General features: G+C 49.6%; 1 protein-coding gene across 4 annotated transcripts; it reads right to left on the bottom strand.

Moving 5' to 3' along the window:
* Positions 1 to 8,779: 8,779 nt before the first annotated feature.
* Positions 8,780 to 25,158, bottom strand: RAPGEFL1 (Rap guanine nucleotide exchange factor like 1). Of its 4 annotated transcripts, none has more exons than XM_057717146.1 (15): positions 24,207 to 25,155; positions 21,350 to 21,428; positions 20,307 to 20,442; positions 19,970 to 20,067; positions 17,478 to 17,590; positions 17,061 to 17,228; positions 16,237 to 16,349; positions 16,015 to 16,137; positions 15,284 to 15,462; positions 15,114 to 15,204; positions 14,483 to 14,533; positions 14,047 to 14,134; positions 13,788 to 13,852; positions 13,352 to 13,406; positions 8,781 to 13,103 (listed from the first exon to the last, which is right to left on the bottom strand). In XM_057717146.1, exons 1-15 carry the CDS (start codon positions 24,724 to 24,726, stop codon positions 12,979 to 12,981), a joined length of 2,004 nt encoding a protein of 667 aa, XP_057573129.1. In that variant the 5' UTR covers positions 24,727 to 25,155; the 3' UTR covers positions 8,781 to 12,978. The 4 variants fall into 4 exon arrangements, with proteins under 4 accessions (XP_057573132.1, XP_057573129.1, XP_057573130.1 ...); XM_057717147.1 differs by having other exon boundaries at positions 8,782 to 13,103; positions 16,237 to 16,334; positions 24,207 to 25,153; XM_057717149.1 differs by lacking the exon at positions 17,061 to 17,228 and having other exon boundaries at positions 8,780 to 13,103; positions 16,237 to 16,334; positions 24,207 to 25,156.

The raw sequence follows: 25,158 nt of genomic DNA, 5'->3' as shown, positions 1-25,158 counted from the left end.
AGGGCTAGGGGTTGGTGCTGCGGACTCTTTCAGCTTCGGTCAGGGAAAGGAATGCTGTGCCGTCCCTTATGGGGCTGCTGTTAACTCCCACGCAGCTGACTAAGGATCCCTCCCTACTCCACCCACAAAAGTGCTTTTCCATTGCAGTCAACCCCATTGTGGTATATCTTCAAAATGTTCTTTGAGTCACTCCATCAACCTTATTTACACTGAATCCGAAGTAAGGAGGCAGAATTGGGACTTCGTTCTCAGTACTTACTAATTGCGTGCCCTTGGGCTTCAGCTACCCTATCTGTAAAATGGGTCTAGGTAATAGTGCCTGTCCCAGTTGTTTCATAGGCTCAAATGAGGTAATGAATGTGATAAACCATAGGTCGTTATTATTTTTGTTTTCCTTCTGTTCTGCATGAGTAGTGCTGGGCACCACCCACTAGTCACGTAAATATCACAGCATTCATTGAGTACCTGCTGTGGGCCAGGCACTGGGCTAGGCATCAGAAGATGGCTACAGAGGTGACTAAGACAGAGGGCAGAGGCCCTCAAGAAACTCACTGGGTGGTGGGCAGACTGGCATGTAAAGAGCTGGCTGAGGTACAAGTCAGCACGTGATTAGTACCATGGAGACATATGGGCTGTGGGACCTCAGACAAGGGAGTGATTACTTCCTGTTAAAGAATGGGAGTTTCCATAAAGGGTTTTGAACTCAGCCTTGAAGGAGGAATAGAATTTTATTGCTAATCAGAGAAGGCAGGGAACACATTCCAGGCATAGGGATCAGTAGGTGCAGAGATAAAGATTTTCAGGTATGTAGTCCTGTATGCCTGAAGATGGGGTGATTGGACCAAAGACATGGTAGATTTAAACTCCCAGCTCTTCAACATCATCTCCATTCTGTCCCCTCCTTGCTCACTATACACTATGCAGACTTGCTTTCTGGTGCTACAACGCGCCAAGTGGTTCCTCAAGGCCTTTATATTTGTTGCATTCTGCCTCTTCTTCATTTTTCAGGCTTTAGCTCAAATGTCCGCTCCTCAGAGGGCATTCCTTACCTACCTTAGCTAATGTAAGCCCTCCATTCTCTACCACATTACTCCATGATAAAAGCAGCCACTGGGATGCAATACAGGAACATCTCCCCTAGACTTGGGGAAGCAGGTGTAGGCTTCATAAAGTAGTACCTAAGTGAGACCTGATGGGTAAATAGGAATCGGCCAGGCGCAGAGGGGAGGGAAAGCATTCCAGGGCAGAGGGAAAATATGTACAAAACAAGAAGAATCATGGCCCATTCCAAAAACTGAAAGCATTTTGATGTAGTTAGAGCTAGAACTTCTGGGGGAGGCAAGAAATTTGATTGAAGAAGTAATCATAACATCTGACATTTATCAATACTTGCCGTGTGCCAGGTACTGTCATAATTTCACGTCATAACGCATTTATCCTCATGGTAACTTTCTGAGGTAGGTATTGTTATCTCCATTTTACAGATCAAGAAACTGAGACACAGGAAAGTTAACCATCTTGTCCAAAGACACATACCTACAGGGACTTCCCTGGTGGTCCTGTGGTTAAGAATCTGCCTTTCAATGCAGGCAACGTGGGTTTGATCCCTAGTCGGGGAACTAAGATTCCACACGCCATGGGGCAACTACGTCCACGCGCCTCAACTACTGAGCCCATGCACCACAACTAGAGAAGCCCAAGCGCTGCAACAAAGACCCAGCACAGCAAAATAAATATATATATAAGAAAATAAACTAAATATAATAGTGTAATTGAAAAAGACACATACCTACAAAGTAGTAGAACTGTCTCCAGAATCTATGCATACCAAATGACCCTGCACCCTAACAGATCCCAATGTCCCTTTATTATAATAAATATAACTCAACTTTATTACCCCCAAGTGAAATTAACAGATATTTTAACCTATCTGAATTTTTTTGAAAAACATGATTTAAAAAAACAAATCAATGTAATACCCTCACTATATAAAAGATAAATAAGAGGAAGGCATTTCAATATGTCAGTGCTCAGGTATCACTACACTAGAAGATATATATTGAAGTATTCAGATGCTTGAGCTCATACCTAGAACCACTAAGAATGTGACCCAGACAAATGCAGACTGACCTAAGGGTATGGTACTGGGCAGTGTTGTCATTTATGATTTGATTTTCCCAAATGGTGAACAACTCTTGTTAAAGTTCTGAACAGCACAAAGCAACAGAGTAGTTTTATTCTTAGAAAAGGCAGATTATATTAAATATGTGCAAAAATATTGTATATTTGGGGCTTCCCTGGTAGCACAGTGGTTAAGAATCCACCTGCCAATGCAGGGGACACGGGTTTGATCCCTGGTCCAGGAAGATCCCACATACCACAGAGCAACTAAGCCCGTGCGCCGCAACTACTGAGCCTGCACTCTTGAGGCCGCGAGCCACCACTAATGAGCCCACACTCTGCAACTACTGAAGCCCATGTGCCTAGAGCCCGTGCTCTGCAACAAGAGAAGCCACCGCAAGCCCGCACACTGCAATGAAGAGTAGCCCCGCTTGCTGCAACTAGAGAAAGCCTGCGCACAGCAACAGAGACCCAACACAGCCAGTAAATTTTTTTTAATTTAATTAATTAACTAATTAAAAAAAAGAAGACCTGGCAGCCTCCACCCTTGAGCTTTTGGGACCCCCTAAACTCCCATGTGAGAAATCTGCTCTTCTGTTGTAGAGACCACCTGGAGGGGGAGGCCTTGACATGGAAAGAGAGAGGTCCTAGCATTCCAGCTCTTCCCACTAAGTATAAGATGAGTGAGCCAGCCATCTCCGACGTTCCAGCCCAGTCCCCTTCTGACTGAAGCCACCTGAGACACCCCAAGGAAGACAGCAGAACTGTCCAGCTGAGCCCCCATTAACCTGGAGCATCATGAGAAATTTAAAATGATTGCTGCTTTAAGCCACTAAGTTTGGAATAGTTTGTTATGCAGCAACAGACCCCCTAACAGAAAAATACTTATGAAATCTAAGCCCAGATGGGTAGAGGGAAGAGAAGAGGGCTTAGGACAGAGCCAAGGAACTCCCCATGCAAGCACCGAGCTGAGGCAGAAGGGAGCAAGGGAGACTGAACGAGAGAGGACAGAGGGAAATCCTGAGAATGTAGTGTCTGGAAGTAGCAAAGAGCGTTCAGGAAGGAAGAATGGTCAGAAATATCAAATGCCAGAGAGAGGAACAGTCATATAAGTGTTCCTTGGATTTGGTAACATGGGAGTGAGTGACCTTGACAAGAACAGTTTCAGTGAATAATGAGGGCAGAAGCCAGATGCACTGGGTTGAAGAATGAAAAGGAAACATAGAGCAACAAAACCAAACAAACTAGTATTAGACATTGAACTGGAAGAATCTCACAAGCATAATGCTGGGAGGGGAAAGTTGCTGAACACGATATCCAGTAGGACAGTATTTAAATAAAGTTTAAAAGGATGTGAATATAGGGACTTCCCTGGTGGCACAGCAGTTAGGAATCTGCCTGCCAATGCAGGGGACACGGGTTTGATCCCTGGTCTGGGAAGATCCCACATGCTGTGGAGTAACTAAGCCTGTGCGCCACAACTACTGAGCCGACATGCCACAATTACTGAAGCCCACGTGTCTAGAGCCTGTGCTCCGCAACAAGAGAAGCCACAGCAATGAGAAGCCTGCACACTGCAATGAGTAGCCCCCACTCTCTGCAACTAGAGAAAGCCCGCATGCAGCAATGAAGACCCAATGCAGCCAGAAATAAAACAAACAAAAAACCAACCCCCCCCAAGAAAAACATGTGAATATGAAAACTCTTAAAGCTCAGTAATAAAAAGACAAATAACCCAATTTTTAAATGGGCAAAGGAGCTTATAGTAGGTTGATGAGTAGTGTCCCATGACAATCCACATTTACCCAGAATTTGACCTTATTTGGAAATAAGGTCTTTGCAGATGGAATTAGGACATGCTAGATTAAGATGAAGTCATCCTGGATTAGGGTGGGACCTAAATCCAATGACTGGTGTCCTTATAAGAAAATAGAGTTCAGAGACACACATGGGGAGGATACCATGTGTAGATGGAGACAGAGATTGGAGTGATATGTCTAAGAACCAAGCAAATAAGATTCACATAACATGAAACCATTTTAACCTCTTGAAAGTGTACAATTGAGTGGCGGTTAATACATTCACAATGTTCTCCAACCATCACTACCATCTAATTCCAGAACATTCCCATTGCCCTAAAAGGAACTCTACCCATGAGCAGTCTCTCCCACTTCTGCCCTCTTCCCAGCCCCTGGCAACCACTAATCCCGTCTCTGTCTCTATGGATTTGCCTATTCTGGACATTTCATACAAATGGCAGCCTACAATACGTGACCTTTTGTGTCTAGCTTCTTTCACTTAGCATAATGTTTTCAAGGTACATCCATGTTGTAGCATGTATTACTGTTTCATTCCTTTTTATTGCCAAATAATAAACCATTTTTTGACTATACCACATTTTAGGTTATCCATTAACTGATGAATGAATAACAATGATGGACATTGAGTTGTTTCTACTTTGTGACTATTGCAAATAATGCTGCCATGAACATTCTTATAAACAGTTTCTTTCGGGGGTGATGAAAATGTTCTAAAATTGATTGTGGTGATGGTTGCACAGCTCTGTGGGTATACTAAAAGCCATTGAACTATATACTTTAAATAGTAGATGCAAATTATATCTCAATAAAACTGCTACTCCCCCTAAATGCAAAACACTATATTGTTTTGAGATGTAAACATATGTAATGGAAATTTACAGAAATGCATGGAAATTATACCATATTTAGGAAAGTGGTGGCCTCTGGGGAGAAAGGAAGAGGCTGTGACTGAGGTCGGGTACCAGGGGCCCCAGCTGTAGGGTAAGATTTCATTTCTTAAGCTGAGTGGTAGAGATATGGTTGTTCATTATATTAGTCTTTAAACTTTTTGTGTAATTGAAATATACAACACATTTAAAAATAACTTTTAAACAAGAGTGAATGGTTGGATACACAGGATATTTGTCAGATGCAAAAATCACTGTATCCTAACTGCAAAGAGAAAAATAAAAGTGTCTAAAAAGTGGAGAAATCTGGCAGTGCCTCCTTAACCACAGAGTCAACTCAGCCACCAGTAATATGGGCCAACCTGACACTATTCACCTCCCGGCATAATGCTATTAACAGCATCACCTATAAAGTATCCTTTCCTAGGATATTTAAGCTCCAGAAAACCACTAGAACTATACGGTCCAATCTGGGAGCCATTAGTCACTTGTAGCTATTGATCAATTAAAATACGATTAGCCTACACAGAGAACAGACTTGTGGCTGCCAAGGGGGTTGGGGGTGGGGGAGGGATGGACTGGGAGTTTGGAGTTAGTAGTTGAAAACTATTATATAGAGAATGGATAAGCAACAAGGTCCTACTGTAGAGCACAGGGAACTCTAGTCACTATCCTGGGGGAAACCATAATGGAAAAGAATATAAAAAAGAACATATATATGTGTATAACTGAATCACTTTGCTGTACAGCAGAAATTAACATGACATTGTAAATCAACTATACTTCAATAAAAAAATAAATTAAAAAGTGATTAGTCTGAATTGACATATGCTTCATGTATAAAATGCATACCAGATTTCAATGACTTAATACAAAAAAAGAATGTAATATGTCTCATTAATATTTTTATATTGATTACATGTTGACATGATCTTATTTTGGATATATTGAGTTAAATACAGTATTACAATTAACTTACTTGTTTCTTCTTACTTCTTTAATGTGACTACTAGAAAAATCTTAATTACAGATATGGCTCACATGATATTTGCATTGGACACGCCTCTCTAGACAAAACTAATAGCTTTTTAAATTTTATTATTTATTTATGTATTTATTTATTTGTTTATAAATTTATTTATCATTTATTTATTGGCTGCATTGGGTCTTTGTTGCTGCGCAGGCTTTCTCTAGTTGTGGCGAGCGGGGACTACTCTTCCTTGCAGTGTGCAGGCTTCTCATTGCAGTGGCTTCTCTTGTTGTGCGGGCTTCAGTAGTTGTAGCACGTGGGCTCAATAGTTGACTCGCAGGCTGTAGAGTGCAGACTCAGTAGTGGTGGTGCATGGGCTTAGTTGCTCTGTGGCATCTGGGATCTTCCCAGACCAGGGCTCGAACCTCTGTCCCCTGCATTGGCAGGTGGGTTCTTAACCACTGCTCCACCAGGGAAGCCCCAAGAGCTAATAGCTTTTTTAAAAAATTATTTATTTATTTATTTATTTGGTTGCACCAGGTCTTAGTTGCAGCATATGGGCTCCTTAGTTGTGGCATGCAAACTTAGTTGCAGCATGTGGGATCTAGTTCCCTGACCAGGGATCAAACCCAGGCCCCCTGCATTGGAAGAGCAGTCTTAACCACTGGAACACCAGGGAAGTCCCAGAACTAATAGCTTATACTCTCTGAAGCGGATGAAGGTGAGTAAACAAGAGCATGGGGAAACAATCAGACAAGTCAAGAATTTATAACACATCTGTCCTAGACTGAAAAGTTAATGTCATTGAAAAAAAAAAGCTGTTCTAGATTAAGAGGCTAAAGAGATATAACAGCCAAATGCAACACGTGGACCTTGATTGGATCAGGATTTTTTTTAAGTTTTCTTAAAGGTATTTTTGAGACAACCTGGGAAAATTAAATATAGACTGAATGTTAGCTGATATCATGGAACTACTGTTGATTTTCTTAGGTGTGATAGTGGTATGGTGGACATGTAAGGGAACCTCCTTATTCTTAGGAGATTCCTGCTGAGGTTTTTAGGAATGAAATGATATTAATGTTTGTAACAATTTCGAATAGCTTGGCAAAAGAAAAAGTGTGTGTGTGTGTGTGTAGACAGAGAGAACAAAAGCAAATTTAGCAAAATATTCATTATAGAGTCTAGAAAGATCTACGTATTCACTGTGCTAATCTTTCAACTTTTCTGTGTTTGACATCTTTCATGATGCAAAGTTGAGGAAACGACAAAATAAAAAAGAAATGAATGGGAAATGAGGAGGTGGAAACAACACTTTCAGGAAGTTTGGCCTAGAACTGGAAGTGAAGGGGGAACAGTAGCTACAGTGGGCATGTCAGCTCAAGGAAAGTGTTTGTAAAAATGGAGAGTTGAGAGGGTTTAAACGTGTAATGGGAAACAGCCAGTAGAAAGGCAAAGAACGAAAGATATGGGTTATTCTGGTCAAATTTCTCATGCCTGAGGATAGACCCTGTGAGAGATTCAAAACTCTACCCAGTAGAAAAATGGTACAGATCAACCAGTTTGCAAGGCAGAAATAGAGACATAGATGTAGAGAACAAACATATGGACATCAAGAGGGGAAAGTTGGTGGGGGAGGGTTGGGGTGGGATGACTTGGGGGATTGGGATTGCCATATACACATTACTAACAAAAACAAATACCAAATTGTACCCTTTAAATATATGTAGTTTATTGTATGTCAATTATATGTCAAAAGAAGGTCTTAAAAAAAAAAAAGACTCTCCCCATCCTTCCCTGTCCCAGACCTCCTCCCTATCCCCAAGCTGTGAGAGACGTAATCTTGGTGGCGACACCTAGTGGATTCAAAGGGCACTGCTTAAATACTGCACTGTATACCAGGTCCAAGAGCATCTTATTACACAGGTCTTCTGACCACTCCAAATTATTTCCACCTTTTTGTTCATTGCTAAGCCAGCCTAGGAGGTACAACATTACTAACTAAGCTCATTTTCTCCCCACGCAGCCCACAGGGCCCTTTGACCACCTTATGTCACGAGGGACAGCTCTCAGTGCCGAGAAATGCTCCCACGTCCACACTTTGGCCATCAAACCTTTTGCCTGCTTCAAGGCCTGGGTTATCTCTTCCAAGAAGTTTTTTTTTTATTGTCCTCCACCCCCCTATCCCAAGACCAGTAGTGAATCTCCTTGGCTTAATTCCTAGAGCTCTTATCACTTTGTGTCTTGTCCCCATCTTACAGCTCCTATTTCAAACAACCTAATTTATTTATTCAGCACATATGTATCGAGTGTCTTCTCAGTGCCCAATACTGTTCTAGGTACTGAAGAGTGAACAAGACAGACTCGTGGAGCTAACATTCTAGGGGCGGGGGGAGAAAACACACAAAGAAGTATAGATGGTGTCAGGTAGCGATGAGAGCCTTGAAGAAAATACAGGAGGATTAGGGGCAATAGAGTGGGGTTTGGTGGGGTGGGATCAGAGTAGCCAGGAAAGGCTCAGGGAAGAGCAAAGGTAAAACCCCTGTGACAAGAAAGAGTGTTATGTATTTTTGGAACAGTAAGGCAGTCAGAGTGGCTGGAGTGGGGTAAGTGAGAGAAGGGAGAGGAGGTGAGATCGGAGAAAGGGGATTTTGATTTTTAATCTAACTTATCAAAAATAGAGGAGTAGAATTCCCAGGTGGCACAGTGGTTAAGAATTTGCCTGCCAATTCAGGGAACATGGGTTCAATCCCTAACCCGGGAAGATTCCACATGCTGAGGAGCAACTAAGCCCATGTGCTACAACTACTGAGGATGTGTGCCACAACTACTGAAGCTCACAAACCTAGAGCCCGTGCTCTGCAACAAGAGAAGCCACAGCACTAAGTCCATGCACCGCAACAAAGAGTAGCCCCGGCTCTTTGCAACTAGAGAAACCCTGCACACAACAATGAAGACCCAGCGCAGCCAAAAATAAAAATAAATTTATTTAAAAATAAAACAAAAAAAGAGGAGTGTTATAATTGGAATTGTTTTAGTTGAAATGTAACACTACAGTGAAATATATAAATCTCAATGAACACACACACACACACACACACACACACACACACACACACGTAACCACATCCAGGTCAAGATATAGAACATTATGTTCATAGAAGTAGCCAAGACATGGAAGCAATCTAAATGTCCATCGACAGATGAATGGATAAAGGAAGATGTGGTACATATATACAACGTAATACTATTCAGCCATAAAAAAGAATGAAATGTTGCCATTTGCAGCAACATAGATGGACCTGAGATTATCATACTAAGTGAAGTAAGTCAGACAAAGACAAATGTCATATGATATCACTTATACGTGGAATCTAAAACAATGATACAAAGCAACTTATTTACAAAATAGAAATAGACTCACAGACATAGAAAATAAACTTATGGTTACCAAGGGGGAAAGGGGAAGGAATAAATTAGGAGTTTGGGATTAACAGATACACACTACTATATATAAAATAGATAAACAACAAGGACCTACTGTATAGCACAAGGAACTATATTCAATATCTTTAATAACCTATAATGGAAAAGAATATATATATATACATATACACATATGTACACATATGTGTATGTATATATATAACTGAATCACTTTGCTGTACATCTGAAACTAACATAACATTGTAAATCAACTATATTTCAATAAAAGATACAGAACATTATTATGACTACAGAGGGCTCCTTCACACCCCTTCAATACTCTTTCCCACCCCACGAGTAACCACTATTTTCACTTCTATCCTCATAATATTCCTGTTTTTTAACTTCTCTAAACAGAATTATACAGTGTGTAGTCTACATGTCTGGCTTCGTTTACTCAATATTATGTCTATGAGATTCATTTACATAGGTAGTAGTAGTCGTTTGTTCCTTTTTATTGCTATGTAATATTCCATTATAAGAATTTACTACAATTGATTTGTCCATTCAGCTGTTGAAGGACACTTGGGTTTTTCCCAACTTCTTTGTCATGAATAAAACTGCTATGATCACCTTTGTACATGTCTTTTGGTGACATAAGCACTAATTTCTCTTGGGTATACACCTAGAGGTTGAAATGCTAGGTCACAGGTATAGTGTACATTTAGTTTTAGTAGATACAACCAAACAGTTCTCCAAACTGGCTGTACCAATTTACACTCCCGCCAGCAATGTATAAAAGTGCCAGTTGCTCCGCATCCTCACTGATACCTAGTATCGCTGCTCTTTAAGTTTAGCCATACACTATCTGATTTAGGTTTGTAAAAGAGCACGCTGGCTACAATGGTGGAGAACCAACTGGCGGGGTTAGGAGTAGGCTGGAGAGGGGAAGCCGAGAGCCCAGGTAGGAGGCTAGTGCAATCCTAAAGGGAAGACATGAAATTGGTTTGGACTAGATGGTAACAGAGAAGTCGTAGAGATATAGACCAATCCAGATGTGTTCTGTATTTGGTTGTCCTGTTTGTTTGTTTGTTTGTTTGTTTTTTGGTGAGGCATAAGGGATCTTAGCTTCCCGACCAGGGATCGAACCCGAGCCCCCTGCATTGGAAGCACAGAGTCTTACCACTGGATCACCAGGGAAGTCCCAGGATGTGTTCTGAAATTGCAGCCACCGGGTTGGGCCGATGAGATGAGTGAGGGATGAGGGAAAGCGACATCAGGGGTGAGTCCTAGAATCTTGTCTGGAAAACTTGGGTGGATGAGAGGACCATTTCCTGAGATGCAGGACGAGGGAAGGTCAGGGGCTCATGTACAGCTGTTTGAGTATACAGTATCTGCTGGAGCTCAGGCTCTCATTAGAGCCTAACACTGGGCTCTAGATGCCCCACATCTTAGTATAACTGGTAGATACTGGTTGTATGCAGAGTGCATGCTGTCTGGGTAGCAGCTAGAGAATGTGACTGCTGTCTGCAGTGGACAGATCAGGGTTAGGGGCCCCATTCTGCCCCCTCGCTCACCCTGTAACTTGGACATTCTTCTGGGACTTCCCAGTTTCTAGCTTCCACCTCACAGTGTTAGAATTAAACGAGATCACATATCCATGGCACCTGGAACATGGAAGAACTAAAACATCCCCTCTTGAAAGTCCCAGGCACTGGGTGGCATTTCTCCCAAGGTTAGCAACTTTTCTTCCCACCCACATTTTCAAAGTCACTCCAGAACAGCCCGGTTGAGGTAGTCCGGAGCCCTGAGAGGCAGTTCCCTCTCCCCTCCCTCGGCCCTTCCTTCCCCAGGCTCAAAGAAACAGAATGGAGAACAGCAGGCGGGTTGATTCATAGACTTTTATCGGCTTTTACTCTCGGAAGTTTATGGGTTTTAAACCAGGAGGTTTCTGCGATGACAACCGAGACTGTACAGTACACACGGTTCACTCTGGTAAAGCTGCGGGCACAGAAAGGGGACCAGGAAGCGTCTGGGCGGCAGGAGGGCAGGCGTCAAGGCTAGGAGCAGGCAGCAGCTGAGACTGGACCAGTGGGCACTGGGCCTGGGGAGGACTGTGAGAGCTGAAGCGACAAAGCTGCTGAGAGGGGTCGGGAGGAAGGGTGGCTGCAGGGAGAGGAGGGCACATCATCAGTAGCAGGGAGGAGTAGACAGATGGTCACTGTCCTTAAGGGATGGAGGGGGTGGGACACAGTGCCTGTGAATGTGTTGGGGGTGGGGAGTCTATAGACATTTTTTTGCGGCAGGAACAAGACAGACCGCTGTATAAAAGAGACTGTACAACATAACCTATGATACATAGTTTACATATGATACAAGGCTCTTTCCCTCTTTGAGTTTTAAAAAATAAATTTACAATTTCCGAGCTTTTGGTAAAAATATATATACACCCTCAGAGCAAGAGCAGCATCTGCTTTGGCTTCTGCTGCTGATGCCTCTTCGGAAGGGAAAGAGGTGGTGCCAGAAAGGAGGGTGAGGCTGTGCCAGGAAACCTCACCCCGTAGCTGCCGGAGCCCTGCGCAACTCAGCCCTGGCGGCCCGTGACGGGAGAGGGAGGGGAGACAGAGAGGTAATAAAGGCATCGCCAGGGCCCAGTTTTGCCTTTCTAGTCTTTGCCGTTCCCTTCCCCACATTGGGGGGCTGCCTGCCCCAGGTACAGGGGCCACCCCACCCAGCTCTGATGGGAAGGACAGAGTGGCAGTCACAACAGGGAGGAGGATGAGACCGTGTGTTGGTATCCCACAGAAGAGCCAGAAGGGAGATGACAACTCCTTTCTTAGCAGTGAGACACCCTAAAAGCAGGAGTATGGACAGCATGCACCCCTGACTCCTGATACCGCCACACCTCACCCCACTGCAACGCAGAGGGAGGGTCCTGTAGGCAGCATAGGACTGTGTTTCCCTGAGCATCTTTTACTGTCTCATCGGAGCCCAGGGACTTTAGGAGACCTGAGTGGGGACTCGTAAGGGCTGACGGGTAACCCTCCCATCTGCTGCTGCTCCCTGCCCTCCTGAGCAGCTTCACCCAGAAGCCTGGGCCTGCGGCGCAGCAGAGGAGCTGGGCAGGGAGTGGTGGGGGTGGAGAAAGCACCCCGCACTGTCCCAGGGGCAGAATAGACATGGGTAGCACCAAACAGAAGGACCTCCTCCCCAGCACACACAACACTCTCCCTCAGTTACCAGATGCACTCCTGCTCCTTCAAAGGGGACACATGCACACTCACACACTCACAGACACAAGGACAATTAGTACTCGGGGGTACATCTAGGGGTCCCAGCCCTGACCAGGGAGAAGCCAGGCAGGTGGTGGAGAGGAAGGTCGTCAATCCCTCCTACAACTCGGCTCTGCGAGACAGAAGGGCGGCAGCTTTCCTGCCTGCTTGGGAAGAGGAGGTTGGGAACTCCATCCCTGGAACAGACCTCAGTGGGAGGGGCCGGGGAAGGAGCTCTCCGCCCCCTTCCCCTGGGAGGGCAGGCACCAGCAGAGTGTGGTTTGGGCTTGAAGGAGCAAAGGGGAGAGGACTTCAGCAGGACGAACAGGCTTATGAGTCCAGGGCTAAATCCACCCAACTCTTTCCCATGCAGTGGGAAGCGGCTCCTGGGGAAAGATGTCAGATGTGGATTGGGACTTCGTGCAAAGTGCTTGAGTGTCAGATGCCAGAAAACCCTGGTGAGGGGCCAGCCAGAACCTCACTTCTCACTGACTATTGGCCTCCAGCTTGTAGGAGAGCTCGAAGAGGAGGTTCTGGTTGTCGATGACCTGGAACTGGCGCACGTAGGCCTTGGTCTGCAGGTGGTGGGGGGAGGCCTCCATATCAAGGCCTGGGGGTGTGAGGACAGGGAGGTGGTTAGGGCGCTGGCCACCCTTCTTCCCCTACACACATACCAGCCAGAGAAGGGTGTGGATTGGGACGGATGTTGGGCAGGAAAGCCCCCAGGGAGGCCAAGGAGAGAGTGGAGAAATGACACGTTTAAGGAAATAAACATTTGAGTGGGGCTTCTCCTAGGAACCCTCCCTCCCGCTCAGTCAAAGCTCTACCTGCAACGCTCTCAAAACTTCAGGTACTCACAAAGGGGCTGGCTCCGGTATTTGCGGACTGTCCTCACTTTTTCCGCCACCGAGTGCTGGGAGATGACAAGGAATGAGTCCCGAAAAAGACACGGAAAGATGCTCCCCCTTCTAATGCTCTCCCTCCTCCAATCTCCAACTCTGTTGGTTTTACTCCCTCCAGTCCCCAACTCTGGAGGGTCTCTAAAGGACCAAAGAAGGGGTGTAATAGGGTGCCAAGTGAGGGGGAGGCAGAGTTCCCCCCACCCCAAGCTGCCTGTCAGTTTTGGAACTGGTGGGCAGGTTGTCACAGTGACACCACCAGGGAGACAGTCAGGAGTCTGTCGGGCAAGCTGGGAGCCATGAGGAAGGTTGCTGCCTTTAGGGGGGGATGCCAGGAGAGGGGGAGGATGCCAGCACCCTCCACTCACAGGACTGGGGTTGGCAGTGCCACTCACCAGCTTCTCAATGTTCACCAAACCATCTACAAGGGTCTTACTCCCCTCGTGCAGGAAAGTCAGGTCTAGGGATGGGGAGAGAAGCAAATGGGTAAGAGAGGAGGTCCAAAAGGCCCTTCCCCTTCCCCAGACCACACTCAGTCTGGGGGGGTCTCCTCTCTAGATGGGCACACAAAGACTTGAGTTGAGAAGGGATTAAGGGTCAGAATGAAGCATGGAGAGTGGAGAGAAGAACGTAGTCTGGAAGTGACTCTCTCACCTTTGAGGATCAGAGGCACGAAAGGAATCACAGGGGGTTTCATTTTGGAGATCACTTCTCGGTAGCTTTTGTGATTCCTGCAGGGGTCCTGGCATTCCGCAGAAGAGGGATAAAGGGACAGATAGGCCCATTGTACCCCGAAGTCGCCCTCCCCTCTCTCCCTCAGTCCCTGCCCTAGAAATATGTCCTATCAGAGAGGGTGTGCTTGGGTGTCTTGCTGGGGGCTCAACGGCTCTCCCCTCTCCTCCAGGGATAACAAAGCGGTGATCCTCCCATCTTCCCTCCCAGTGTGGTGGGCAAGGATGGGGGTCGGGGTGGGGGTGGGGTGCTGAGGCACTAAAAACCTTGAAAGGGAACTTGAGGTAAAAGGTTTATGGGCACAGAAAGTCTCGGGGGTGCCAGTCCAGGGGCAGATAAAAGAGCCAAATCCACTCACTGTCAGGTTCTCAAATTTGCGGAACAAGTTCTTGAATTTCCCTGGCAGCTTCTGCAGTTTGAAGGAAGGAGAAGAGCTGTCAGAGCCTGGAGCTCCTTGGGTTTCCTTGGATCTCCCGACTAATGCCCAGGTGTTAGAGGGGGAAAGGGCCTGAGTGTCTTGATGGGGCTGGGAACCTGGCCGGCCAGGAAGTAAAGCCAGCCCTGGGCTAGGTCTGCGGAGCTTGAAGCGGCCCAGAGGAACGAGTTATTCTGGGGACATGGAGGCCTCCGCAGATGCATGTGGCACGTACAAGGCCTCACTGGATGCTGGCGGAAATCCAAGAGCCAAGTCTGAGCCCTGGCCTGGGCTGCTCCCCGCCCCCATCCCCCTCTTCTCCCAGGCGCGGAATCCACCTCCACAAATCTGCCCGGGGACCGGGTCCCTCAGCCCTGCTGTGCGCCCCGGGGCTGTATTTGCCAGAAGAGGGCGCCTCTTTCCAATCTGCACAAAAGCTCCCTAGAGGCGAGCCGCGATCCCGGGAGGCCGCTTTGGGGGTGAGCCCGGGATGTCAAGACTGAGGCTGCAGGCCAAAATCCCCCAGGTAGGCCAGCACAGGTGGGAGGAGAGGAAAGGGAAGAGACCGCATCACCTCCCAGGTGAGCCTCAGGCGGCTGACCGCGGCGTTGTCCAGCCCCATGACCACGGCGTAGAAGGACAGCAGGTCCTGGTTCTGCTTGCAGCTGCGGGGGCGGGAGGCGGGGTCAGCGGGTGGGCTGGTGGCCGTGGCCTCCCCCTCCGCCGCCGGCCGGCCGCACTCACATGGCCGCGATCTTGATGAACTTCTTGAGCAGCTGCGCGCGCTTGCCCGGAGCCTCGCAGAGCAGCACCTCGGTGGCCACCCAATGCGTGACCTCGCTGCAGCGCTGCAGCAGCAGCTCCAGGTTGGCCGTCTCGCGGCGGCCGCGCTCCCCGTGGAACACATAGTCCACGAACTCCAGCTGCCCCGCGGTGGCGGAGGGGCCGCCCGGGCGTGGGGGGTGCGGGTGCGAAGATGGCAGTGAGAGGCGGTGCGCGGGGAAAGGGAGGAGGGCAGGGGCGGGAGGGGTGGAAAATAGAAAAACACGGGGACAGGACAGGATGCAACAGAGAGGGGGGAAAAATAACCAACATTAATAATACTCTACCATCTACTGAACACTTACCCGGTGCCAGCCAGGCGCTTGAACCATCTGATCGACATTACTGTCGCTGCCATATTTTCTTTAATAGTGAATATTTCACAAATACTAACCGTGGCTCAGGTTTTGTGTAAGCAGCACTTGGATCCTGAACCACCCTGGTGGGGGGCGGGGGGTGGGGCTCTCTTTTAGCTTTTTTTCTTTTTCTTTTTCTTTTTCTTTTTCTTTTTCAGATAAGGGGACAAAGGCTTAGAGAGGTTCTGGCGGTCCCTTGCCTCAGGGCGTGCTTCAAGGGAGCGTCCTAACCAGAACATTCAGCCCAGGCGTTTCCTCCCTCCAGGCCCCCAGCCCACCTGCAGCCTCAATCCCCACCTCGTGCACACAGCGGAACAGCTCCCAGTGGAAGGCGGTAAGGTGGTTGGCAACGTCCTCAGGCTCCCCTCGGTGGATCTCTGTGTCTCCAGGGGAGACCTGGATCTCCTCGGGGAGCGGCACCTGGTGGCAGGCAGGGGCACAGGGGCTGGGCTTGTGAATGCCTGCTCCTGGCCCCTCTCAGCCTTCGCTCGCAGCCAAGGCTTGTGAAGGAGTTCTTACCAGGGCCTCATAGCTGTCTCGAGTGCAGGCAAACAGGTGGCTGTTGATGCCCAGCGTGGTGAAGACACAGTCTTCTGTCGGCTGGAGAAGGACCTTCTCTGCAGGAAGACAAGCTGCTCTGCCTCAGCCCTGGATCCTGCACCCTCACACACCCCAGCCACTGCCACCGTCCCATCCAGAAACTCCTAACCCCACACAGAATGTTCTAGACTACTGGGACTCATATCATCACCAGTTCACACTGTATTTATCTGACATTTTTCAAAAAATGAATTCTCGTGCCTTTATAACCTCCTTTGGCTCCCAACATTCTTTATATTTCTTCACTTATTCTATCATCCCTGAGACACTGGGAAAGCAGGAATTTTTTTCTGTCTTAGAGGAAAATAAGGCTATGACTACATTGCAGGGGTTTTGCCTTCCTACCAGGATTGGAGGCCCACCTTGTGTCTTTGGCCTCAAAAACATAGCATCCTTAGATGCTTGAGGAAGTTAAAGGACCAGATCCCAATGTGAGTAAGAGGCAAGCATCCAGAGCAGCATCCAAGTGTCCTGGACCAGTGCTTCCCCAACTTTATGTGCATAGCAGTCACCTGGGGATCTTGTTAAAATGCACACTGATTCTGCAGGTCTGAAGTGGGGTCTGAGATACTGCATTTTTAGCAAGCTCCCAGGTGATGCTCACGTAGCTGGCCCCAGGACCACATTGGAGTAGCAGCCAGGGCCTAGAATTCAGTCTTTACTCCTGCCCCAGAGCACTGGGCTTGTGTGTTTCTTTTCTTGTGCCTACTGCCGCCCCCAGCCCAGCTCTTTCTGACCCTCACCTCCTGAGGAGGCCACAGCTACGAGGATAAGGGAATCCTCACGCCCTGCAGGCTCCTCTGAGTACTGCAATTTCTCCGTCACAGAGCCCAGAATGTCCTGCACAGATGCTGAGAGGCGGCTGCGTATGGTCACGTAAGAGTGGTCAGGCATGTAGACCCGGCAGAAGACTGGATAGAGACCAGAGGGTGGCTTGTCACCAGTGGGCAGAATGGCATCATCAGCGCAGTCCCCTCCCAGATACCTCTGTTCCCCACCCCACTCCACCCTTAAATTGGTTGGCTTCTGAAAAAGATGCCGTGAAAAGGACTTGTTCTATGACACAGGGAGACTCCACGGAGGGTGTCCGGGATCCAGAAACCCCTCAGGGCCCCCAGAGCCACTCAGGAAGCCTTGCCCTTCCTACTGTCCACACTCACTCTCATCGGAACCCCGGAAGGCCACGCGGGTCTGCAGACAGGAGTCTATCCGACGGAAGTGGCGGAAGAGTGGCTTCACCTGCTTGCTGGGCAGCTGGCTCTCCTCTGGGATCCTGGTGTGGACACAGCTGGGTGTCAGGAAGCCCTGCCAGGCAGATTGCATGCGCGGCAGGCAACATCAAGCAGGGATATCAGAAATGGGTCAAGGATGCCCCGGCCTCGGGTTCAGAGAGTGGTGAAGGGGGTCAGAAGAGAGGACAATGACCAGCAAGGGACAGCTGTCCAAATGACCCCAATCGAATGTCACTTCTTCCATGAAATCTTCTCTATCCATCCCACCCACCAGGAAAGGTCACCTTTCTGTCTCAGTGGCTGTAGGACATTGGCTGACATTTGTCTATGTTCGTTTCTTATCTCTTTTACAAGATTGAGAGCTGACTGAATTTTATTTTCATCCTCCAGGCCTAGCACACTGCCTGGAGGTGTAGGTCATCAGCTGTTTGCTGAATTTTGCCGACAAGAACTTCACAGTCTGGGAGGGAGACAGACATGCATACAGCTACTTCTAACACAAGGCAGGAGGTGCTAGGTGATATAATAATAAAGGTAAAAGGAGTTATGTTGGTGTGGGAGAAGGGACAGCTACTGCTAAAAGATACTCTCACTGAGAAGATGGCATTTGATCTGGACCCTGAAGGACAACAGGAAGAGAAGGGGGTGGGGGAGGGCACTCTGGGGTGAACCATATAAGTGACAGCAGGAAGCTGGGAACACACAGGTGTTCATGGAATGGTGGGGTGTACAGGGAGTGTCACAGGTGAAGGGGGATGTGGGAGATGAGACGGGAAGGATCAGCAAAAGGCAGAAAGAGAGAGGCTAGGATGATGTAACTGTCTTGTAGGCAATGGGGGGCTGTGGATATTTTTGGAACAGAAGCACAATGTTGTCAAGTTTGAAAAATCTCTCTGTCAGCCTAAGAAAGACACAAGGACTTCCCTGGTGGCGTAGTGGTTAAGAATCTGCCTGTCAATGCAGGGGACATGGGTTCCATCCCTGGTCTGGGAAGATTCCACATGCCGCGGAGCAACCAAGCCTGTGCACCACAACTACTGAGGCTCTGCCACAACTACTGAGCCCGTGTGCTGCAACTGCTGAAGCCCGAGTGCCTAGAGCCCATGCTCCGCAGCAAGAGAAGCCACTGCACTGAGAAGCCTGAGCACAGTAACAAAGATGCAACACAGCCAAAAAAGAAAGGGAGGAAGGAAGGAAGGAAGGAAGGAAGGAAGGAAGGAAGGAAGGAAGGAAGGAAGGAAGGAAGAGAAAGAAAGACACAAAGCCATAAGCTGAAGCCCTGGATCAGAGGCTGTGGTGATAATCCAGGTGAGAGGTGATGAGGCCTAAATGAGGGTTACAATGGTGGGATGGAGCAGAGAGAAACTGAAAGGACTGAAAAGATATAGGGATGGATGCAGTGGTATCCTGAGGCCAGCTCATATTGGCTCATGAAAGCAGATTGTTAAATTTGGGGGAGTTTTGCCAACTGGTTTTAAACACAGCCATTTAAAAATTAATTATACATATATAGATATAAACTTACATATATATAAAATATGTAATCATCTATAAATGTATATTTTATAAACTTACAGCCAAAGTATTACCAAAAAAGTCCTAATTGTTTCACTATGTTTCTTTTTTTTTTATAAATTTATATATTTATTTAATTTATTTATTGGCTGCATTGGGTCTTCGTTGCTGCACACGGGCTTTTTCTACTTGCTGTGAGTGGGGGCTGCTCTTCATTGTGGTGCACGGGCTCCTCATTGTAGTGGCTTCTCTTGTTGTGGAGCATGGGCCCTGGGCACGTGGGCTTCAATAGTTGTGGCACATGGGCTCAATAGTTGTGGCTCACGGGCTCTAGAGCACAGGCTCAATAGTTGTGGTGCATAGGCTTAGTTGCTCCATGACATGTGGAATCTTCCCAGGGCAGGGCTCGAACCTGTGTCCCCTGCATTAGCAGGTGGATTCTTTACCACTGCGCCACCTAGGAAGTCCCATTATATTTCAATTTTATCTATGCTCTTCAGGTTATCTACATCTGTTGGATTTGTATGGTGAAAATACTACATAATGGCCTGCTACTGCAAATCTCTTCCCAACTTCACATTCAGTGGCGTCATATTGGTAGCTTGGAATCACCCATGGTGAGAGAATTTACACCATGGGAATCAGCAAAAGCTACAAATAAGGGCTCTTTTTCCTATAGTGATGGTTGTTCAATATTTTTCAGCAGATGATTGGATTGACAAATAAATGGATGGGGAATGGACCCCAAAAATGACTGGAGGCAGTGCTTTGTGCTACTCTCCAGTAAGAGAAAGGGAATGAAATAAAAGCCCATTTGGAGCCCAAATGCCAGAGGCACCCAGCCCTGTAATAGAGGAACAAGGGGGACTTCTTTCCTGTCCCCTCCTCTGGCCCATTCCCCTCACTTTAGCTCCACTGTTTCCACAAGCTGGTGCAGCCTCAGTGTGTCCTCTCGGAGGTCCTGGTAAAGGGACTCATCCTTCATGATCAGCAGGTACAGATCCTGCAGAGACAAGGAGAGAGAAGGTGAGGGCAGGTGAGGGCAGGGGTCTCATCCCAAGCATCACTCTCTGCGAGGACAGGGCAGGGTCTCCATGCCTTCCAGCACAGAAGCACTGTATGTGCTAAGGCTCGCTGGCATCTTTTCCTTCCAGGTACCCAGCTTAAGGAGTATGGTTCCTTCAAAGGGGCCCCCTTCCAGAGCAAACAGCCTTCTCACCCACCTTCTCATCCCAGGCCCACCTTGATGATGCGGCCAGCCCCCTCTTCCTCCTGCAGCAGCCCCTGGTAGGTGTCCAGGAAATGAAGGAGCATGGCTAGACAGGCTTGCTTCCGGCCCAGCCCCTCGGGGCCCTCCATGCCTCCTGCCCAAACAAAGCTGACCCCTAAGTTAAGAAAAAGCCCTGGGCAGGCAGACCTGAGGACACTGGGAAGGGGTATGGGAGGCAATGGGAGGCAAAGCCATCCCTAAAAATTTTCTAGGTTTGGGGCCAGGGAGAACGGGGCTCCAAGGGTCCCTGGAACCAAGATCCCCTCATGCCTCAGCCCAGATTTTTGCCAGAGTAGGTAGGATGGCACCCACTTGACCACATCCAGCTCCTGCTCCTGCCTGTTTGAATGTCACTTGAGGAAATTCACTAGAAGCTACTCTGCCTGGACCCACCCAATCCCTGATCAGCCTATAGCCCAGAGCTCACAGCGGGCTGATGAAGGCCAATGGTACTAACCACAAGCCTGACCATACCTCAGTGTAAGGCCTATGATATTCTACCCACTGACCTGACATTTACAATTAGGTCCTAGAATAGCTTGGTGAGAGGCCCTATGAATAGCCCAGGCAGTGGCTTGTCTCTAGTAGACCCTACTGAAGGATGGCCATGACCTGATGTTTACACCAGACCCTGTAATAACTCACTGGGCAACCAGATGTTTAGAGCAATGATTCAGTGGGGAGAGAGGCACTTTTAATAGAATAATAACACCTTACTTCTATACAGGGCTCTGCAGTCTCCAAAGCAGTCTCACATCTGCTGTCAGAACGGTCTTCGTAGCAGCCACATAGGGAGGCAGGGCAGGTGCTATGTACCCCCATTTTACAGAAGAGGAAACTGAGGCCCCAGAAGGCTAGGTGATCCACCCAAGGTCACACAGCTGGTGAGTGAAAAACCTGGAATTGAAACCCAGGTGTGTTTTCTAGGGAAAAGCTTAGACCTTCACATCACATGTCAGGTGGGAGGAGAGGCTCCCTCCTGACCTCCCCTTTTGTAAGCTCCATTAAAGGATATTACTGGTGTAGCTCCTGCAGAAATTTCTCCGTGGGAAGGAAGAGAGAATGGGTGAGGACGATGTCATCCAGCAGGATATCTGCAGAGAGCAATTGCCACCGCTGATATCAGGAGGGCACTTCCAGGACCCGCTTTGACACTCACCACCACCCCTCCTTGCCTCCCAGGGCAAATTCTCTTTAGCCAGGCTGGAGTGCCAGCCACCTGCCCAGTCATGCTCTGCGCCTGCGCACGCACACACACACCCATGAAGGTTCTGGGCAGCCGCTGCGGGGGTGGGGTTGGCAGCTGCCAAGGCAGCTGGAGGGAAGGAGGGCGCGCCCTTCGATGGCCACGCCCACTTCTCTCCAGTGCATGTGGGAAGCTGGTCAGTTAATACACCAAGCTTGAGATCTGCCCTTAAAAAAAGAGGTTGCCCCCAGAAGTGTCTCTAGACAAAGAGAACTTCTAAGCACAGAGGTTAGGGTTGGAGGGGTGTGTTTGTGTATGTGTGTGTCCCTCCTCCCCTCCCCACTCCCTACCTAACAGCTTTGAGTTCCAACTAGGCAGGTGAGAACCAGCCCCATTAAAAGGGAGAGGGAGGGACTACCATCTCTTTGATCCGAAGCCTTTAAATAGAAAGCCTGTGTCCTCCGGAAGCCCAGGGATGGAAGAGTTAATGATGGAAGGGTGGAGGGGAGTGGCTCCTTACACCACCCTTTCCCCCTCCACACCCCCACCTGGGCCTGGCTCATCCAGTCAGCCAGGTACAAGGTCGCCCTGACTTGCAGCCAGCCCTGGGGTGGGGCAGGGCAGCCTGGCACACACAGACAGGCAGGGTGTGAGGAGGGAGCCAGGTGTCCTCACCAGGACAGGTTAGGGTCAGGTCCCCAGGTACTGCCTCAAGACAAAACTAAGGCTTCTGATGGCCCTTGGGTCACCATCCCCTGGCCTCCAATTCTAGCCATGAAGGTCGAGCGGGAGAATCAACACAAGATCCTCTACTTTGACTATTTCATTTCACAAACGAGAGAAACCGAGGCCCAGAGCTGGGAGGGACTTGCCTGGAGCTAGAGCAAGAACCCAGACTCCTGAGTCTTTGTTCTTTTCTCACTATGCCTGGGGCAAGCAGGGTGCCAGAGTAGAGTACAGTGGGCAGATGGGGCTGTTTAGACGGTTGAGAGCCTTTGGCTAGTTTGGGTACCTTCCGAAAGTCCCCTCTGCCCACAAGCCCTGGGAGGGAACCAAGATGGCTTAAGTGCATTGGTTATATTGGAGAATATCAGAGTGGCAGGTTAAGCTGATTCTCATTCACTCTGGGACTGGTTTGGGGTTCCCCAAACCAGTTACTCTGGGGATCCAGCCTGCCAGTCCAGGTAATACAGTGACAATCAGTTCAAGAGTCCTTCCCCAGGGAAGACTGAGCAGCGTCTGTGACACCAGGCCCCTGCGGAACGGGAAAGACAGTTTTCCCCTTTTCCTCTCTGCCCAGTTTTTAAAGTGAGTCTGAGAGGTCCCCGGCTCTGACCCTCAGCTCCAGGGATGGGGGCGAGGAATAGTGATGCCAGAAATCCTTCCTCTACTCTTTTATCTCACAGGAGAGCTAAACAGAGCAAAGGAAGAGAAACATGGGGCAGAGTGGGGGAGATGCTGCTATGGGGGCTACAGTTTGGCGTCTGTCTTTTCCAAGGCAGGCTCTGGTCCAAAGCACAGCCTCCCCAGGGAATGTGTCATAAAGACATAGGGTGTGTGGTGTAGGCGGGAAGTTATGGTTAAGAGAGCTGTGTGTGTCTGATATTTTTCTAACTAAATCTAAAAGGTGTCAGCTCCCCAGGGCAACTACAACCTGAGCTAAGAAGAGTACCTGGGTCTTGAGAAAAATCTAAGGGAGTGGAGCCTCCTTCCACACACCTGCGTTAGGGATCCCTGCAAAGGTCTGGGAGCAAAGTGTGAAACCCCCATCTTTAGGCCCTCAACCAGGGCTCCCAGTCCTCAGACCCTGCTGGGCTTAGTGCAATGCAGAGAGCTAGCCCTAAAGACCCTCCTGTTTTCTACCTCAGCTACTAACCAGGAATCTGGGGCCTCAGTTTCCTCAAAATCCCCTTAGTAGGGGTGCTGATGGGGAGTGGCAAAACAGCATCATCATTTAGGGAATAAGCCTGTCAGGGTGTGGTTATTTTTTAAAGAGGCCGTGTGCCGAGGCCTGCCACCGGAAGGGCGGGAGTTGGAGAGGTTCAGACCCCCCTGGATGCTGCAGGGCCCTGATGTCTGCCCAGCCCACCTCTCCCCCAACAAACATCTTCTGAGTCAGCCCCCAACTAGAATGCCACCCTCCCCCCAAGCTGCTAAGGACAATGCATCCCTTTGCCAGAGCCCAAAAGGCAGCTTGGGCCATGTGCTTGTCTGGCACTGCCCCACTGAGTGGGCCAGCCCTCTGCTCTGGGGCTTCTAAACAGAATCGGGGACTCCTGGAAGGTCTTTCAGGGCTAGGCCACCTCTAGGGGGCTGCACTGACTGGTCTGGGCAGCTTCCATCTTAATGTGTCAGGCCCTAGTTTTGGGCCACAGAAGGAGGTGGTCAACATCAGGGACCCATGAGGGTCTAGATGAAATGTCCAGGGGAGAGGAAGGCTGGCTCAAGGAGAGAAAGGGGTTCAGCTTCTTCTCCAGCCGCTGGTGAGTCCGCTACAGAGAGCAAGGTGGCACTGCCACGTCTCTGCTGCGGAAAGATGTGTTCCTCCCATAGGCCCCTACCCCACTTCAGCTGACCACTTAACCCCAGACCGAGGCTCTGGCATAGCGCCACTCCCACCCACCGTCCAAGGGCAAAGAAGAGGAACCAGGTGGCAACCCACTAGATGAGCCAGCGGACTCCTTACCTGAGGCGGCGCTGTCCCTGGTGGCCCCTCCGGCCAGCCGCTCCAGAACCCGGTTCAGAAGATGCTCCGGCCGCTCGGGGGCGCCCAGAGGGGCCCAGGGTGGGGAAGTCAGAGGCTCGCCTGGGGACAGCTCGTCTGAGGAGTATGAGGAAGGGGAGCGCAGGGGCCCCCCTCCCCCGAGAGGCCCGGGCCCCGGCACCTCCTCTAGCTGCAGCCAACAGGGTCCCCCGCTGACGAGCTCCTCCGCGACCCCCGCCGGCTCTCCCCCGTCCTCCTCTGGGGGCGGCTCCAGCCCCGGCTCGGCGGGGGGCTCCCGCAGGAAAGCTGGGAGCAGCAGGCGAGACACGCTCTGACGCCGCTGCAGCGGCCGCGGTCCCCCGGCTGGACCGCCGCCCCCGCCAGGTCCCCCACCCCCTCCAGGCCCGCCGCAGCTCCCCGGACCCCCGCCGGAACCTCCCGCCACCGTTCGCCCCGCCAGCTGCGACGTCTGCTTCTTCAGAAATTTCTCCAGCGGCTTCATGCCCCCCCCCCACCCCGCCCCTCTGCTCGGGGCCGCCGGGGGACCCAGGTGTCCCAGGCACGGGCGGGGGGGGCGGGGACACGATGCTCAGAGCCGGAGGGGCAGAGCGGAGGGCCGGGCCAGGCGCTGGACTGGGGGCCAGAGGTGCCCGAGGCTCGCTGGCCGGAGTCCAGTGGCCAGTGGCCGGGGGAGGTGCCAGAGGGAAGGAGTGCCCGCTCTTAGTGGCCCCCCATGCCTGCGGCAGCGCACGCGGCCCGAAGGGTGGTTAGGCTGCGGGGCCGGTGCCCACGGCTCTGCGCTCCTGGGCCGGGCTGCGGCGGCAGAGGCAGCGGGAGGAGCGCAAGGCTGAGAGGACGCGGCGGCGGCGGCGGCGGCGGCTGCGCTCCTGGCCCGGGGGAAGGTGGCAGAATTGAGACCGCGCCCCCTTCTCCA

Source organism: Hippopotamus amphibius, chromosome 17 (genome assembly GCF_030028045.1).
Source record: "Hippopotamus amphibius kiboko isolate mHipAmp2 chromosome 17, mHipAmp2.hap2, whole genome shotgun sequence".
Classification (NCBI taxonomy): Eukaryota; Metazoa; Chordata; class Mammalia; order Artiodactyla; family Hippopotamidae; genus Hippopotamus; species Hippopotamus amphibius.
This window is presented reverse-complemented; position numbering and strand designations above follow the sequence as displayed.

Excerpts from the sequence above, each read along its gene's own strand:
- RAPGEFL1 (XM_057717146.1), bottom strand. The coding sequence starts at position 24,726 with ATGAAGCCGCTGGAGAAATTTCTGAAGAAGCAGACGTCGCAGCTGGCG. Across the intron at positions 21,429-24,206 it reads CAGGGACAGCGCCGCCTCAG|ATATCCTGCTGGATGACATC; the intron begins GTAAGGAGTCCG and ends TGCTCTCTGCAG. Across the intron at positions 17,591-19,969 it reads GTGGAAACAGTGGAGCTAAA|GATCCCAGAGGAGAGCCAGC; the intron begins GTGAGGGGAATG and ends TGTCCACACCAG.